This window comes from Silurus meridionalis, chromosome 18 (assembly GCF_014805685.1).
Source record: "Silurus meridionalis isolate SWU-2019-XX chromosome 18, ASM1480568v1, whole genome shotgun sequence".
Taxonomy (NCBI): Eukaryota; Metazoa; Chordata; class Actinopteri; order Siluriformes; family Siluridae; genus Silurus; species Silurus meridionalis.
In genome coordinates, this window is record NC_060901.1 from 440224 (window position 1) to 459798 (window position 19575).

At 42.2% G+C, this 19575-nt stretch overlaps 1 protein-coding gene across 1 annotated transcript in view; it reads left to right on the forward strand.

Moving 5' to 3' along the window:
• Positions 1 to 19575, forward strand: part of osbpl8 (oxysterol binding protein-like 8) — a 47932-nt gene that overhangs the window by 5175 nt on the left and 23182 nt on the right. The window contains 5 exon segments of the mRNA XM_046872666.1: positions 1592 to 1684; positions 3265 to 3301; positions 3794 to 3925; positions 13461 to 13525; positions 15450 to 15530. Coding sequence (XP_046728622.1) covers positions 1640 to 1684; positions 3265 to 3301; positions 3794 to 3925; positions 13461 to 13525; positions 15450 to 15530 — 360 coding nt within the window. The 5' untranslated portion in view covers positions 1592 to 1639.

Below are 19575 nucleotides of genomic sequence, written 5' to 3' on the forward strand. Positions count from 1 at the left end.
TGTGTACTGGACGTGTGGTGTGTACTGACGTGTGGTGTGTACTGACGTGATGTGTGTGATGTGTGTGACGTGTGATGTGTGGTGATGTGTGGTGACGGTGATGTTTGCTGACGGTGGTGATGTGTGATGTGGTGACGCGTGATGTGTACTGATGTGTGTTGTGTGGTGACGTCTGATGCGAGATGTGTGATGTGTGGTGACGGTGATGTGTGGTGACGTGGTGATGTGTGATGTGTGGTGACGTGGTGATGTGTGATGTGGTGACGTGTGCTGACGTGTGATGTGGTGATGTGTGGTGACGTGTGATGTGTGATGTGTACTGACGCAGATGTGTGGTGATGTGTGATGTGGTGACGTGTGATGTGTGTGATGTGTGGGGACGGTGATGTGTGATGTGGTGACGGTGGTGATGTGTAAAGTGTGGTGACGTGTGGTGACGTGTGATGTGTGGTGATGTGGTGACGGTGATGTGTGGTGATGTGGTGACGGTGATGTGGTGATGTGTAGTGACGTGTGGTGACGTGGTGATGTGTGGTGATGTGGTGATGTGTGGTGACGTGTGATGTGTGGTGATGTGTAGTAACATGTGCTGACGTGGTGATGTGGTGACGTGTGATGTGGTGATGTGTGGTGATGTGTGGTGACGTGTGATGTGTGATGTGTGGTGACGTGTCATGTGTGGTGATGTGTGGTGACGTGTGGTGTGTGATGTGTACTGACGTGTGATGTGTGGTGATGTGTGATGTGGTGACGTGTGATGTGTGTGATGTGTGGGGACGTGTGATGTGGTGACGTGTGGTGATGTGTAAAGTGTGGTGACGTGGTGATGTGTGGTGACGCAGATGTGTGGTGATGTGTGGTGACGTGTGATGTGTGGTGATGTGTGGTGACGTGTGATGTGGTGATGTGTAGTGACGTGTGGTGACGTGTGATGTGTGGTGATGTGTGGTGATGTGGTGACGTGTGATGTGTGATGTGTACTGACATGTGATGTGTACTGACGTGTGATGTGTGGTGACGTGTGATGTGTGGTGATGTGTGGTGATGTGTGGTGACGTGATGTGTGTGATGTGTGGTGACGTGTCATGTGTGGTGATGTGTGGTGACGTGTGGTGTGTGATGTGTGGGGCGTGTGATGTGTGTGATGTGGGGACGTGTGATGTGTGGTGACGTGTGATGTGTGTGTGATGTGGGGACGTGTGATGTGGGGACGGTGATGTGTGGTGACGTGTGATGTGTGTGATGTGTGGTGGCGTGTGATGTGTGTGATGTGTGGGGACGTGTGATGTGGGGACGTGTGATGTGTGATGTGTGGGGACGTGTGATGTGTGATGTGTGGGGACGTGTGATGTGTGGTGACGTGTGATGTGTGTGTGATGTGTGGGGCGTGTGATGACGTGTGGTCATCTTAACTACAACGAAGGTTCTGTAGTAACCTGTTGAGTTTTTTAAAGTTCCTTCTGTAAAACAGGAAGTAGGTCAGTTATTTTAGTTGTGTTTTTTTTTTTTTAAGGATGACAGATCTGAGTGTGAATATTAATCTCTATTTATTTTTTGTGTGTGTGTGTGTGTGTGTGTGTTTACGTTTCAGATATTGAGCTGTGAGCTGCAGTAATGTACTTTATTTTGGGGAAGCATCATGGAAGCTGGAACTGACACACAAGGTGATCAGGACAAACCTCTGGCAAGTAAAACGCACATGCACACACAAACACACACACACACACACGCACCTGTATATAAGAAGCTTGTGTGCATGTCTGTCTTTCTGTGTAAAGATAAGAGGAAGTTTGTCAGTACCACACAGGAAGTCAGTTTCTGTGGTGTGTGAGGGAAAGTGGAAGACAGTGAGGGAAACAACAGTACAACTGTGAGTGTGTGTGTGTGTGTGTGTGTGTGAGTGAGAGAGAGAGAGAAATAGAGAAATAGAGAAATAGAGAGAGAGAGAGAGAAAGAGAGAGAGATTGTGTGTATGTGTATAAATGGTGTGTGTGTTAGAAATCCATTAGTGTGAGTTGGTCTGTAAGAGCAGATATTTTGGAGATTTGGTGTTTAGGAGCACTTTGGATAAGAACATCTGCCAAATTCTGTAAATTAGAGCTGTAGCTTTCGATTATTTTAGTAATCGAGTATTCCACCTATTATTCCATCGATTAATTGAGTAATCAGAGAAGAATAACTTTTTATTTATTAAAGCACAATACTACATTTATATGAGCTCTTAATTCTTATTCATTTCTTTCCCTTTTAGAAAAAAATTTACATTTTATTGCTGAAATTACAGTGTGCTCCAGAGAGTTCACCTTTACAGTCTGCTCCAGAGTGTTTACTTTTACAGTCTGCTCAAGAGAGTTCACCTTTACAGTGTGTTCCAGAGTTTAGCGGGTGGCGCGTCAGTAATAATGGTCTTTTGGGAAACGCAGTTCTCCGTGTTGAATTAAATGGACTAAATGAAGCATCGGTTGGTGAAGCTTCTAGGTCTAACTGAAGCTTATTTCTGCACTTACTCCAACACCCAGACAGTAAAGCGTTACAGCAGTCTAATCTAGATGTTACAAAAGCATCTACTAGTTTTTTTGCATCCTGTAACGACATCATATTTCTAATTTTAGCAATATTTCTGAGGTGAAAGAAGGCGATCCTGGTAATATTATTCACGTGAGCCTCAAAGAAAAGACTAGAGTCATCCAATGTCCTTTACACACTCCTCAACATTGTTAAGCTGATCTCTCTCATCTGGCTTTGCTGAAATATACAGCTGTGTATCATCAGCAAAGCAATGGAAGAGAATACCATGTTTATGTATAATTTCACCCAGACTCAGCAGATATAAAGAGAAAAGCAGTGGTCCTAAGACAGATCCTTGTGGCACACCGGACTTTACCTCAGAAAGTGTGGAGAACTCACCATTTACATCATCAAATAGCGATCAGTCAAATAAGACCTGAGCCAAGAGAGAGCTGTTCCCTTTATTCCAACAACATTCTCTATTCTGTCAAGGAGGAGATGATGATCAATGGTGTGAAAAGCTGTACTAAGATCAAACAACATAAATAATGAATGTTGTGTGTAAAAGTAGCTGGTTGTGTTTAGTTTTCCACTTTGCATGTGTGTGTGTTTGTGCCTGTAAGTGTCTGTATATGTCTGTATGTCCGTTGTATTTTGAGTGATGCTTGTTTTTGTCTTTTTCTTATCTCTTTGTTGTCTGAATGGGGTCACGTGTGTTTTGTCTGATTGTGTGTTTGTGTCTCTATCTGTCTGTAGCATCATGCAGAGAACAGGGAGCATTCAAACCCCTCAGGTAAGTTGATGACCTTCAGATGTTTGCTGTGTGTGTGTGTGTTTGTGTGTGTGAGGCATATTGACAGATTCTCTATTGTATAGATCATGTGACTATTAAACCTTCAGGCAAGTTCCTAGATGTGTTTATATATAAGTTGGTGTGTTTTGAGTGGGCATGTCTTTGAGTGGGTGTTGAATACATACATTAAAATAAAACGTCTTCAAATCTTTAAGCCGATGTAAAGAAATGACAGAAGCTCTAAGTTAGTTTGTCTCAAAGGAGTATTTGAATGACCACTGATAAAAAAATGTGGGTGTTTGAATGACCACTGATAAAAATGTGGGTGTGTCTAAATGACACATAATAAAAGGTGGGCGTGTCCAAATGACCACTATTAAAAATGTGGGTGTTTAAATGACCACTGATAAAAATGTGGCCGTGTCTGAATGACCACTGATAAAAATGTGGTAGTGTCTAAATGACCACTGATGAAGTTGTGTGTTGCTGTAGGCGTTGTGATGCTTGGTGATGAAGTAAGTGTTCTGACTCCGGGGAGGATGAAGAAGGAGGCAGGGCTTCATTCATACAACAAAGACCCTATCACCAGCTACACCCTGAGCCCTGGGTCGAATCCAGGACACGGTGAGATTCATACACACTCACATACACTCACACACATTCGTCTATATTTGTGTGTGTGTTAATCTCAAATTATCATGAAGTTAATATCAGAGGTGAAGAGGAGTTTTGTCACTGACATTAACACATCCAAACGGTAATTCAGACAGTAGTTCAGGCAGACAGAGAGACAGACAGTAATTCAGACAGACAGAGAGACATATAGTAATTCATCGAGACGGAGAGACAGACAGTAGTTTAGAGACGCAGAGAAAGACAGTAGTTCAGACAGAGAGACAGACAGTAATTCGGAGAGACAGATAGTAGTTCAGGCACAGAAAGACATACAGTAATTCAGACAGACTGAGAGACAGAGAGTAATTCAGAGAGACAGAGAGACAGACAGTAGTTTAGACAGACGCAGAGAAAGACAGTAGTTCAGACAGAGAGACGGACAGTAGTTCAGATAGACAGAGAGACAGACAGTAGTTTAGACAGATGGAGAGACAGACAGTAATTCAGACAGACAGAGAGACAGACAGTGATTCAGATAGACAGAGAGACGGACAGTAGTCTAGACAGACAGAGAGACAGGCAGTAATTCAGACAGACTGAGACGGAGAGTTATTTAGACAGACAGAGAGACAGACAGTAATTCAGATAGACAGAGAGACGGACAGTAGTTTAGACAGACGGAGAGACAGGCAGTAATTCAGACAGACTGAGAGACGGAAAGTAATTCAGAGAGACAGACAGTAGTTTAGACAGACGCAGAGAAAGACAGTAGTTCAGACAGAGAGACGGACAGTAGTTCAGATAGACGGAGAGACGGACAGTAGTTCAGATAGACGGAGAGACGGACAGTAGTTCAGATAGACGGACAGTAGTTCAGAGAGACAGACAGTAGTTTAGACAGACGCAGAGAAAGACAGTAGTTCAGACAGAGAGACAGACAGTAGTTCAGATAGACAGAGAGACGGACAGTATTTCAGATAGACCGGAGAGATGGACAGTAGTTCAGATAGACGGAGAGACGGACAGTAGTTCAGATAGACAGAGAGACGGACAGTAGTTCAGATAGACAGAGAGACAGACAGTAATTCAGACAGTAATTCAGATAGACAGAGACGGACAGTAGTTCAGATAGACAGAGAGCGGACAGTAGTTCAGATAGACAGAGAGACAGACAGTAATTCAGACAGTAATTAAGATAGACAGAGAGACGGACAGTAGTTCAGATAGACAGAGAGACGGACAGTAGTTTATACAGACGGAGAGACAGGCAGTAGTTCAGAGAGACGGAGAACCAGGCAGTAGTTCAGACAGACGGAGAGACAGACAGTAGTTCAGACAGACTGTTGGATTGTAGTGGATTAGAAGATTATCGGAGCTGCTCATCTTAACCAATCACAGAGCTTTTTCCTGACACCCACTTCAATCCTGTCTTATAAGATGTTGGTGCGTGTGTGTGTAAGTGTAAGAGAAATCTTGTGCATTATCATTAACACTCAAAGGAGTTGCTTTGCTGTACACAAGGCAAGTACAATATAGTGTATCAGAGCTGTGTGTGTGTCTGTGTGTGTGTGTGTGTGTGTGTGTGTGTGTGTGTGTGTGTGTGTGTGTGTGTGTGTGTGTTTGTACAGTGATATAGGTCCTCGTTGGATTGTTAATTCAGAAAAGTTAAATGATTCAGGGTGACTCCTGCAGAGAGAGAGAGTAGTAGTGTTATGTTAGCAGAGTTAGCATTAGCATGCTGTATGCAAGTTATTATTTAAGCAGCTCTGAAACATCGGTACATTTAACTGTTACTTATTCAGTTTATACTGATTTACATTTATACTGATTGTGTTTGAGGGATGTTTCCTTATACAGAGCGACTTACAAAACTCTGTTAGGAGTGTGGTGGAGGATGAAGGGATGAGTGGAGCAGTGGTGGAAGATGGATGGATGAGTGGAGCAGTGGGAGATGATAGAGGGTTGAGTGGAACAGTGGTAGAAGATGGAGGAATGAGTGGGTGTAATAGATGTAATAAAGCATGAACTAGTTTTTCTGCATCCTGTAACGACATCATATTTCTAATTTTAGCAATATTTCTAAGGTGAAATAAGGAGATCCTGGTGATATTATTCACGTGATCCTCAAAGGAAAGACTCCGGTCAATATTCACACCAAGGTCTTTGACCAAGGTACACACTGAGACAGAAACACCATCCAGAGATGCTACAGAATCGGAAAGTTTACTTCTAGATGGATGGGGTAAAAGTACTTCTGTCTTATCTGATTTGAGCAAAAGGACGTTATCAAGCATCCACTGTCTAATGTCCTTTACACACTCCTCAACATTGTTAAGCTGATCTCTCTCATCTGACTTTGCTGAAATATACAGCTGTGTATCATCAGCATAGCAATGGAAGCGAATACCATGTTTATGTGTAATTTCACCCAGAGGCAGCAGATAGAAAGAGAAAAGCAGTGGGCCTAAGACAGATCCTTGCGGAACACCAAACTTTACCTCAGAGAGTGTGGAGAACTCACCAAACTGATGTTACCGCCAAACTGATGTAACTAGTGATCAGTCAGATAAGACCTGAGCCAGGAGAGAGCTGTTCCCTTTATTCCAACAACGTTCTCAAGTCCACCAAGCAGGAGATTATGATCAATGGTGTGAAAAGCTGCACTGAGGTCGAGCAAAACAAGTAAAGAGACAAAACCCTGATCAGAGGCCAATAACAGTCATTTAGCACCTTAACTAGCGCCGTCTCTGTGCTATGATGAGGCCGAAATCCCGACTGATACATTTCATAAATGTTCTTCCTCAGTAGATGTGAGCAGAACTGCTGTGCTACAACCTTTTCTAGAATCTTGGAGATAAAGAGGAGGTTTGATATTGGCCTGTAGTTGGACAGCTGACAGGGTAAAGGTCAGGTTTCTTAATAAGGGGGTTGATAACTCCAGATTGAAGGATTTAGGTACAAAACCAGTGCTAATGGAAGAGTTTATTATTTTAAAACAGGTTCAATTCCCTCTGGAATGATCTGTTTGAGGAAACTTGTAGGCGAGGGATCGAGAATGCAGGTTGATGATTTTGATGAGGAAATAAATTAAATGAAGTTGTTCTCTTGAATAGGAGTAAAACTTTGTAATTGATTGATTGTTATAATGACACTGCTGTCTACAGGGTTATTTATAAAGTAGTTTGAATTTATTTTATTCCTCTGGATTTTTTTTCCTAAAGTTTTCGACTTTATTATTAAAAAAGTTCATGAAATCATTACTACCTATTGTTGGTGTGCATGTGAGTGCAGTGCTTTTATTTCCTGTTAATTTTGCTACTGTGCTGAATACTATATATGAGTGTGTTTAGAATCAAGTGGCCGAGCAGTACTCATCTGTCTGTATCTAGGGAAGACTGAGTAATGTGTATGTACTGTGTGTACGGTGTGTGTGTGTGTGTGTGTACTGTGTGTATTGTTTATGTGCGTGTGTGTACTGTAAGAATCAGTAAGTTCTGCTGCTGCTTAGAGTTAGACTCCCCTCAGATTTCCCCTCACAATGAAGGAAGAAGGATTTGTGGGTATTCGTCGTTTCTCCATGTGTGGTGGAATCAGATCAGTTCATCCTGAAAGACGGAAACTTATCCGAAATGCCTCGTTTGGGGGCTACAACGAAATAACAAAGCACCTCACAGGTAATAACTATCCTTAATTACTTCATAGGTAATGAGATAAACAAAACTGCGTTATATTTGACGACATACTAAACACACTTACAGGTAACAAAATAATAAACAACATCGCAAATACGAGATAATGAACAGCTTCATAAATAACATGATAATGAACAGCTTCATAAATAACTTGATAATGAACAGCTTCATAAATAACATGATAATGAACAGCTTCATAAATAACATGATAATGAACACCCTGACAAATATTAAGATAATGAACACCCTCACAAATAACGAGATAATGAACCCCCTCACAAATAACGTGAAAATGAACACCCTCACAGATAGATAGATAGCTAGCTAGCTAGCTAGCTAGATAGATAGATAGATAGATAGATAGATAGATAGATAGATAGATAGATAGATAGATAGATAGATAGATAGATAGATAGATAGATAGATAGATAGAACTTTATTGTCATTGCATTGTACAGGTACACAGCAACGAAATGCAGTTTGGCATCTACCAGAAGTGCAAAAAGTAGCGATTGTGCAAAAGTGCAGATAAATATGTAGTATATGTACAGTGAATAAATATAAAGGCTGTAACAGTGCAGAGACGTGTGGACATCATTAACAAGTACAGAAATGGTTCTAAGTCTATGGCATTAAAGTGAAGGTTACTAAATTATGGCATTTAAGAAGTTAGCAAGCTGAATAAACAGTCTACTATCTTCTTCTTCTTCTTTTGGCTGCTCCCATTAGGGGTCGCCACAGCGGATCATCCGGCTCCATACCACCCTGTCCCCTACATCTGCCTCTTTCACACCAACTACCTGCGTGTCTTCCCTCACCACATCCATAAACCTCCCCCTTGGCCTTCCTCTTTTCCTCCTACCTGGTGGCTCCATCCTCAGCATTCTTCTACCAATATAATTTTTGTCCCTCCTCTGCACATGTCCAAACCATCTCAATCTCACCTCCCTCACCTTGTCACCAAAACATCCTACATGCACTGTCCCTCTAATAAACTCATTTCCCTACCCTACCCTACCCTACTATCACAAATCACTCCTGTCACTCTTCTTCACCCACTCCACCCTGCCTGCACTCTTTTCTTTACTTCTCTAACACACTCTCCATTACTTTGCACTGTTGACCCCAGGTACCTGAACTACACCTTCTCCACCTCTTCTCCCTGCAACCGCACCACTCCACTGCCCTCCCTCTCATTCACACACATGTACTCTGTCTTACTCCTACTGACTTTCATTCCCCTTCTCTCCAGCGCATATATTCACCTCTCCAGGCTGTCCTCAACCTGCTCACTACTCTCACCACAAATCACAATATCATCCGCAAACATCATAGTCCAGGGAGACTCCTGTCTGACTTCGTCCGTCAACCTGTCCATCACCACTGCAAACAGGAAAGGGCTCAGGGCCGATCCTTGATGTAGACCAACCCTCACCCTGAACCAGTCTGTCGTTCCTACTGCACACTTTACTGCTGTCATACTGTCTTCATACATGTCCTGCACCACCCTCACATACTTCTGACACACCTGACTTCCTCATACAGTACCAGAGCTCCTCTCTCGGCACCCTGCTGTACGCTTTCTCTAAATCCACAAATACACAATGCAATTCCTTCTGTCCTTCTCTATACTTCTCCATCAACATCTTCAAAGCAAATAATGCGTCTGTGGTGCTCTTCCTCGGCATGAAACCAAACTGTTGCTCACAGATGGTCACCTCTTCTCTCAGCCTGGCTTACACTACTCTTTTTTTCATAACTTCATGGTGTGACTGATCAACTTAATTCCCCTGTAGTTACTGCAGGTCTGCACATCTCCCTTATTCTTAAAGATCGGTACCAGCACACTCCTTCTCCATTCCTCAGGCATCCTCCCACCTTCCAGAATCTTGTTAAGCAATCTGGTTAAAAACTTCACTGCATCTCTCCTAAACATCTCCATGCTTCTACAGGTATGTCATCTGGTCCAACCGACTTTCCACTCTTCATCCTCTTAATAACTGCTCTCACTTCCTCCTTACTAATCCTGCTGCTAGAACTCTGTGTGCCATTGACCTGGTCTCTAATCTGAGCTGCTGTTAACCTGAGATTTCTGAGGCTGGTGACTCTGATAAACTTATCCTCCGCAGCAGAGGTGACTCTTGGTCTTCCTTTCCTGGGGCGGTCCGCATGTGAGCCAGTTTCTATGTAGCGCTTGATGGTTTTTGTGACTGCACTTGGGGACACTTTTAAAGTTTTCCCAATTTTTCGGACTGACTGACCTTCATTTCTTAAAGTAATGATGGCCACTCGTTTTTCTGTACTTAGCTGCTTTTTTCTTGCCATAATACAAATTCTTACAGTCTGTTCAGTAGGACTATCAGCTGTGTATCCACCTGACTTCTGCACAACACAACTGATGGTCCCAACCCCATTTATAAGGCAAGAAATCACACTTATTAAACCTGACAGGGCACACCTGTGAAGTGAAAACCATTTCAGGTGACTACCTCTTGAACTTTTGGTCTGTACTGTGTGTGTGTGTATATATATATATATACAGACCAAAAGTTTGGACACACCTTCTCATTCAAAGAGTTTTCTTTATTTTTATGACTGAAAATAAAGAAAATAAAGAAAAGCTGGTTGTACCCGTTTGATCAGTGGTGTGTATTTGGGTAGCATTAACAAAGAAAGGTGATCAGACTACCCCAAGTGGGAATGGCTGTGTATGCCCCAGGTATGTTTGTGTACACCTGGTCCAGTGTTCTGTCTTCTCTGGTAGAGCAGGAGACATTGCGGTGAAATTTTGAAGAACAGATCTCAGGTTGGAGTGGTTAAAATCTCCAGCAACAACGATAGCTCCTTTGGGATGTGCATACTGCTGTTTGCTGATAGCTGCGTGAAGTTACGCACCTCCATAGCTAGCTTAGCATTAGCATCCGGCGGAATGTACACCGCAGTCACAATAATGGCTGAGAATTCTCAATGTAAATAAAAGGGTCTGCACTTAATCATCAAATACACTAAATGAACAGAGCAGTGACTTTCAGTAACAGTAGAGTCCGTGCACCATGATTTGTTAACATCAATGCACAGACCTCCACCTCTGCGATTACCAGAGTCCTCTGTCGTCCTGTCCACCCGGAAAACACTACGACCCTCAAGCTTAATGGCGCTGCTGGAGAATGTTGTCGTTGAGCCATGTTTCAGTAAAAATCATGAAATTACATTCCTTAATCCGCTTGTTTGATGTTATCCGGAGCAGCAGCTCATCCATTTTGTTTGCGAGAGACCGTACAACAGCAAGGAAGATGCTTGGAATCGATGGTTGATGCGGGTTTAGCCTTAGCCTAGCCCTGATGCCGCCTCACTTCCCCATCCTTTGTTTACGGTCTCAAAGCCGGCGCTGTGGTTTCGCTGTCGGCCGAGCTGAATCAGCGGCCCGCAGTGTTCGGGCCATTTCCTAAGGGAGTTCAAAGTCCGTTGAAAGCCTGTATCTTTAGGTGTGGCCGATGTCTAATAATGCTTGTCGACTGTATGAAATGTGTGCAAGCCTGTTCTGAGTGAATAAGCTTGCTGTTGATGAAGAATTCGCTACTAAACACAAAATCTGGAGAGACGATGGGCCTCGCGTTGTGCACGTGCCACCATCTTGGCCATACAATGGTTGTATAACGTGATAATGAACCCCTCACAAATAACGTGATAATCAACACCATCACAAATATCGAGATATTGAATTTTGCACATTGTGTTTGTGTGTGAATGTGTTTGTGAGTGTATGTGTGTGAGTGTCAGTGTAAATGTGTGTGTGTGAACTTGTGTGTGTGTGTGTGTGTGTGTGTGTGTCTGAATTTGTGTATGTATATATATATATATATATATATATATATATATATATATACAGGAGTGCAGAATTATTAGGCAAATGAGTATTTTGACCACATCATCCTCGTTATGCATGTTGTCTTACTCCAAGCTGTATAGGCTGGAAAGCCTACTACCAATTAAGCATATTAGGTGATGTGCATCTCTGTAATGAGAAGGTGTGGTCTAATGACATCAACACCCTATATCAGGTGTGCATAATTATTAGGCAACTTCCTTTCCTTTGGCAAAATGGGTCAAAAGAAGGACTTGACAGGCTCAGAAAAGTCAAAAATAGTGAGATATATTGCAGAGGGATGCAGCAGTCTTAAAATAGCCAAGCTTCTGAAGCGTGATCATCGAACAATCAAGCGTTTCATTCAAAATAGTCGACAGGGTCGCAAGAAGCGTGTGGAAAACCAAGGCGCAAAATAACTGCCCGTGAACTGAGAAAAGTCAAGCGTGCAGCTGCCAAGATGCCACTTGCCACCAGTTTGGCCATATTTCAGAGCTGCAACATCACTGAGTGCCCAAAAGCACAAGGTGTGCAATACTCAGAGACATGGCCAAGGTAAGAAAGGCAGAAAGTCGACCACCACTGAACAAGACACACAAGCTGAAACGTCAAGACTGGGCCAAGAAATATCTCAAGACTGATTTTTCTAAGGTTTTATGGACTGATGAAATGAGAGTGAGTCTTGATGGGCCAGATGGATGGGCCCGTGGCTGGATTGGTAAAGGGCAGAGAGCTCCAGTCCGACTCAGACGCCAGCAAGGTGGAGGTGGAGTACTGGTTTGGGCTGGTATCATCAAAGATGAGCTTGTGGGGCCTTTTCGGGTTGAGGATGGAGTCAAGCTGAACTCCCAGTCCTACTGCCAGTTTCTGGAAGACACCTTCTTCAAGCAGTGGTACAGGAAGAAGTCTGCATCCTTCAAGAAAAACATGATTTTCATGCAGGACAATGCTCCATCACACACGCCCAAGTACTCCACAGCGTGGCTGGCAAGAAAGGGTATAAAAGAAGAAAATCTAATGATATGGCCTCCTTGTTCACCTGATCTGAACCCCATTGAGAACCTGTGGTCCATCATCAAATGTGCGATTTACAAGGAGGGAAAACAGTACACCTCTCTGAACAGTGTCTGGGAGGCTGTGGTTGCTGCTGCACGCAATGTTGATGGTGAACAGATCAAAACACTGACAGAATCCATGGATGGCAGGCTTTTGAGTGTCCTTGCAAAGAAAGGTGGCTATATTGGTCACTGATTTGTTTTTGTTTGGTTTTGAATGTCAGAAATGTATATTTGTGAATGTTGAGATGTTATATTGGTTTCACTGGTAAAAATAAATAATTGAAATGGGTATGAATTTGTTTTTGTTGTTGCCTAATAATTATGCACAGTAATAGTCACCTGCACACACAGATATCCCCTAAAATAGCTAAAACTAAAACTACTTCCAAAAATATTCAGCTTTGATATTAATGAGTTTTTGTGTTCATTGAGAACATGGTTGTTGTTCAAATTAAATCCTCAAATAAAATTAATCCTCAAAATACAACTTGCCTAATAATTCTGCACTCCTGTATGTGTGTGTGTGTGTGTGTGTGTGTGTGTGTGTGTGTGTGTGTGTGTATGTTTGTGGGTATATATGTGTGTGTGTGTGTGTGTGTGTGTGTGTGTGTGTGTGTGTGTGTGTGTGTGTGTGTGTGTTAGACTGACCTGAGTGTGACTGTAGATCTGCAGGGTGGTGTGAGTACTAATTATTGGTACTGAATCTTTTATAATTGGAATATGGCCGTATAAACAGGAAGTGGGTGGGGCTTGAGTTGTGTTTGCATTCTAAATATTAATGAGGTGTTTATGCTAATACACACACACACACACTGACTCAATATTTGTGGAGACTATACTGGGTGAAAGGTGTGTGATTCAAGACTGCTCTGTGTGTGTGTGTGTGTGTGTGTGTGTGTGTGTGTGTGTGTGTGTGTGTCTATTTGCAGGTTTTGAACGGAAGGAGGATGTGTTACCTCTTCCGGATTCATCTTTGTCCATATCTAAAAGCAAGGTAACCCCCACACACACACACACACACACACACATAGTGTAGAGTAAAGTGTTGTAGCGTGTAGTTTTGGTTTAGTTTAGTGTTGTAGAGTGTAGCGTGTAGTTTGGTTTATTATAGTGTTGTAGCGTAGTTTGGTTTAGTATAGTGTTGTAGAGTGTAGCGTGTAGTTTGGTTTATTATAGTGTTGTAGCGTGTAGTTTGGTTTAGTATAGTGTTGTAGAGTATAGTGTTGTAGTATGTAGTGTGGTTTAGTATAGTGTTGTAGAGTAAAGTGTGTTTAGTATAGTGTGGTTTAGTATAGTGTTGTAGAGTAAAGTGTGTTTAGTATAGTGTGGTTTAGTATAGTGTTGTAGAGTATAGTGTGTTTAGTATAGTGTTGTAGAGTATAGTGTGGGTTTGTATAGTGTTGTAGAGTATATTGTTGTAGAGTATAGTGTGGTTTAGTATAGTGTTGTAGAGCATAGTGTGGTTTAGTATAGTGTTGTAGAGTATATTGTTGTAGAGTATAGTGTGGTTTAGTGTAGTGTTGTAGAGTATAGTGTTGTAGAGTATATTGTGGTTTAGTATAGTGTTGTAGAGTATAATGTTGTAGAGTATAGTGTTGTAGAGTATAGTGTTGTAGAGTATAGTGTGGTTTAGTATAGTGTTGTAGAGTATAGTGTGGTTTAGTATAGTGTGGTTTAGTATAGTGTGGTTTAGTATAGTGTTGTAGAGTATAGTGTTGTAGAGTATAGTGTGGTTTAGTATAGTGTTGTAGAGTATAGTGTTGTAGAGCATAGTGTTGTAGAGTATAGTGTGGTTTAGTATAGTGTTGTAGAGTATAGTGTTGTAGAATATAGTGTGGTTTAGTATAGTGTTGTAGAGCATAGTGTGGTTTAGTATAGTGTTGTAGACTATAGTGTTGTAGAGTATAGTGTTGTAGAGTATAGTGTTGTAGAGTATAGTGTTGTAGAGTATAGTGTTGTAGAGCATAGTGTGGTTTAGTATATTGTTGTAGACTATAGTGTTGTAGTATAGTGTTGTAGAGCATAGTGTTGTAGAGTATAGTGTTGTAGAGTATAGTGTTGTAGAGCATAGTGTGGTTTAGTATAGTGTTGTAGAGTATAGTGTTGTAGAGTATAGTGTTGTAGAGTATAGTGTTGTAGAGTAGTGTTGTAGAGTATAGTGTTGTAGAGTATAGTGTTGTAGAGTATATTGTGGTTTAGTATATTGTTGTAGAGTATAGTGTTGTAGAGTAGTGTGGTTTAGTATAGTGTTGTAGACTATAGTGTTGTAGAGTATAGTGTTGTAGAGTATAGTGTGGTTTAGTATAGTGTTGTAGACTATAGTGTTGTAGAGCATATTGTGGTTTATTATAGTGTTGTAGAGTATATTGTGGTTTATTATAGTGTTGTAGAGTATAGTGTGGTTTAGTATAGTGTTGTAGAGTATAGTGCTGTAATATAGTGTTATAATAGAGAATGATATGGTTATACCTCAGTTTAAATGTAAACACATGGAATAAATTAAAACAGAATAAAAACATTTATAAATTAACTTTGACAGTGAATGATATAAAACTATGTGGCCCCTGTCCATAATGCTGATATTTGGTTGTTTCCCAAACTGTTAGCAGAAACGCCAGATATTGTGTGTGTACGCTGTAACCTTCTAATTTTTCTCACTGGAACTAAGATTCCTAAACCAGAGTGAGCCTGAGTGTCCTACGGATGTTCCTGAGCTTAAACCCCCCACCAACCACACACACACACACACACACACACAAATATTCAATTCAATTCAATTAATTTTTATTTGTATAGCGCTTTTAACAATGAACATTGTCTTAATACACACACAAATACACACACATCTACATTAACAATAAAACCTATTCAAAAAGAGAATTATAAAACTGTGTGTGTGTTTGTGTTCTGACCCTCAGTCTGAGTCTAAACTGTATAATGGATCAGATAAGGACGTCTCAGCTTCAGCTAACAAACTTACCAAGAAAGAGTCTCTCAAGGTAAGAGTCCTTTCACCCAACAACCTTCTTCTACACACTACTCCCTACACATTTACATTTGAGGCATTTGGCAGGCACCATTATCCAGAGCAACTTACAATTATCACAGCAGATAAGGGGTTAAGGGCCAAGTTGCCCAGAAGTGGCAACTTGGTGTGGCTGGTATTTGAACTCATGACCTTTGGAGCCGAAGTCAAATGCTTTTACCACTAAGCTACCACCTCCCTACACCCTACACCCTACTCCCTACTCCCTACTTCTTATATCATAGTCCCTATACCATACTTTTTACACCGTATTCCCTACTACTTATACCCTACTCCCTATCAAGATGGCGCTGGTGAGGTCGGCGTCCATCACAACTGCTTTGTCTACACTTTTTTTGTTTTTGTTTTTGTTTATTTCTTATATTTATTTTAATATTTACTGTTTTCTTTATATAAGATGGCCATCATTACATATAATGGAGACACTCTTTTATCTATTGGTTTACAATCTACTAAATTTCTGCTGTTTTTAAACCTGGACCCATGTTGGCCGAGGGAGAGTCTGATGAAGAACAAAGGACGCAACCTGTAGCGGCATCTGCGAGGGAACTGAGGAATCAGGACAGGCTGAGGGCACGCGCACACTGCACTCCCTTACCTAGTATCCTGCTAGCCAACGTCCAGTCTCTGTAAAAAAACAACAAAGCTTGGTGACCTCAGGGCAAGGGTCACATTCCAGAGGGACAATCAGTACTGCAACCTTCTCTGCTTCACCGAGACATGGCTGAACCCAACGGTACCGGACCAAGCCATCCAGCCTGGCCGAGTTTTTCTCGGTTTACCGCATAGACAGGACAATGGAGTCTGGGAAGTCAAGGGAAGGTGGAGTGTGTCTGATGGTGAACAACCACTGGCGCGACAGCGCAAGCATTGTTCCTCTTTCACGCTACTTCACACCAAATCTGGAACTACTGAGCATCAAATGTCGCCCTTCTATCTACCTCAGGAATTCAGCTCGGCCATTTTCAGTGCCGTTTATATTCCACCTCAAGTGGGCACAGACACTGCGATATTGGATTTACATGAGACACTAACACTACACCAAACACAGCATCAGGACTCTGCGCTCATTGTGGTAGGAGATTTTAACAGTGCCAACCTCAAGCGCACTGCCGAACTTCCAGCTGCACATCACCTGCCCCACCAGGGGCGAAAGGACACTGGACCACTGCTACACACCGTTCAAGAAAAGCTAGAATCCACAATCCTGTCCACCGTTTGGGAAATCGGACCATGCCGCTATCTTCCTCATGCCTGTAAACAAAGGCTGAAACAGGAAGCTCCGGTTCAGAGGGAAGTCGCACGCTGGACTGACTAATCGCAGGCCACTCTGCAGGACGCTATAGATGATGCAGACTGGGACATGTTCAGCTTTGATGATGTCAGCATGTTTACAGAAGCGGTTGTGGGATTCATCAGGAAACTAGCTGATTAAACGGTACAGAAAACCACCATCAGAACCTTTTCCAACCAGAAGCCGTGCATGCTCGGAGCACGACGTTAAGAGGGCATTCAGGAGAGTAAATACCAGGAAGGCAGCAGGACCAGATAGCATCACAGGTCGGTTTCTTAAAGCCTGCGCTGACCAGCTAGCACCCGGTGTTCATCGAGAAATTCAACCTCTCACTAAAACAGTCTGTTGTCAGACTGTTCTGTGCAGAACAGCTAGCGGATGTCTTTACCGACATTTTCAACATCTCCCTGAGCAGCGCCGTTGTTCCTATTTGCCGCAAGACGATGACCATCGTTCCCGTCAAGTCATTTCTATTGCACTTTTTAAAACAGACATTGTCTCAAAGCAGCTTTACAGAAATCAACAGTGAAGGTGAATGGTGTGTGTTTATCTCTGATGAGCAGCCATGGCGACTGTGGCAAGGAAAAACTCCCTTAGATGTTATGAGGAAGAAACCTTGAGAGGAACCAGACTCAAAAGGGGAACCCATCCTCATTTGGGTGACAACAAGAGTTTGATCATAAATCTTTTAATAATACAGAACACTGGAGAGTGAGAACTAACATGATTACTGGAGTATAAGATTATAAGTAAATGTTCTTTCTGCAGTCTTATACAGTCTATATGGTTAGTAGCTCCTAGTTTTATGAGCTCAACATTTGTGATCATCACAGATCCAGCATCAGCTTCTCCATGCCAGAAATTTAAACACTCCAGGAGGTCCAATGTCAAAACCACACATGTAGCGGGATCCAACTGGCACTGGTACGTCTCTAGATGGTTCAGCATGTTTGTGAGTTCGGCATCTACTTCTTCAAAGGTCCATAATCTTCATGAGGTGGGACGTGACTGGAGCTGGCCAAACCTCAGGATGCCTCGGGATGGGGAGAGAAAGAGAAGCAGTGGAAAGGAATTAGCGTAGCTGCTGTTCATGATATTAACAGCACAAGTTGATAATGTGCATGTGATCAGATGTTCTGGAGCACAAGGTTATGATGCGAGACGTATGTTATGTGTAGGTTTTGCTAAAAAGATATGTTTTTAATCTGCACTTAGAATGGGAGAGTGTGTCTGAGCCCCGAACACTGTCTTTAAGACTATTTCAGAGTTTAGGAGCTAAATGTGAAAATGCTCTACTGCCTTTAGTGGACTTTGCTATTCTAGGAACTACTAGAAGCCCAGAGTTTTGAGATCTCAGGGAGCGTGACAAATTGTAGCGTGTTAGAAGACTGGAGAGACACATAGGAGCTAAACCACTTAGTGTTTTGGAAGTAAGAAGCAGTAGTTTGTAGTCTATTCGAAACTTAACAGGAAGCCAGTGTAGGGATGATAAGATTGGGGTTATGTGATCATATTTTCTCGACCTTGTAAGAACTCTTGCTGCTGCATTCTGAACTAACTGAAGCTTGTTTATTGATGATGCAGGACATACACCTAGTAATGCATTACAATAGTCCAGTCTGGAGGTCATGAACGCATGGACGAGCTTCTCTGCATCAGATATAGACAACATGTTTCTTATCTTAGAAATATTTCTAAGGTGAAAGAAGGCTGTTTTTGTAACTTGGTTGATATGATTTTTAAAAGACAAGTTGCTCTAAAATAACTCCCAGGTCTTTTACTGTTGAACTAGTGGTTACAGAACATCCGTCTAAATGCAGGTTGAGATGCTGGAGCTTCTGTGTACTGATTTTTGGGCCGATAAGCAAAATCTCCGTCTTATCAGAATTTAGTAGTAGAAAGTTATGGGTCATCCAATCTCTTATTTCTTTAACACACTCAGTTATGCGAGCTAATTGAGCATATCGCCTGGTTTTGTTGAGATATATAGCTGGGTATCATCAGCATAACAATGGAAGCTAATTCCATGCTTTCTAATAATATTTCCTAAGGGAAGCATGTACTGTATATTGTGAAAAGCAGGGGTCCTAGAACTGAACCTTGTGGCACGCCATAATTTACTAGAATTAGCCTGGATAACTCTCCATTTAAGTCTACGAAATGGTAACGATCGGACAGGTAGGATTTAAACCAGCTTAATGCCTGTCCCTGAATGCCGATGTAATTCTGTAAGTGATCTAGGAGGAGATCATGGTCTATAGTGTCAAATGCAGCACTAAGTGTTGCTTCCTGTGCCGAAAGAAGTTTACATTCTCCTGCCTTGGTAACTATCATCCTATCGCGCTCACACCCATCGTGATGAAGTGTTTCAAGATGCTTGTCATGAGGCACATCAAGACCCAGCTTCCACCCTCACTGGACCCTATGCAGTTTGTGTACTGTCCACACTGCTCCACAGATGATGCCATCTCCACGACCCTTCATATGGCCTCACTCACCTGGAAAACAAGGACTCATATGTCAGAATGCTGTTCATAGACTTCAGCTCAGCATTCAAAGCAATCATCCCTCAGCACCTGATTGAGAAGCTGAGCCTACTGGGCCTGACCACCTCCCTCTGCAACTGGATCCTGGACTTCCTGACTGGGAGACCTCAGTCTGAGAAATAGCATCTCCAGCACCACCACACTGAGCACTGAGGGCA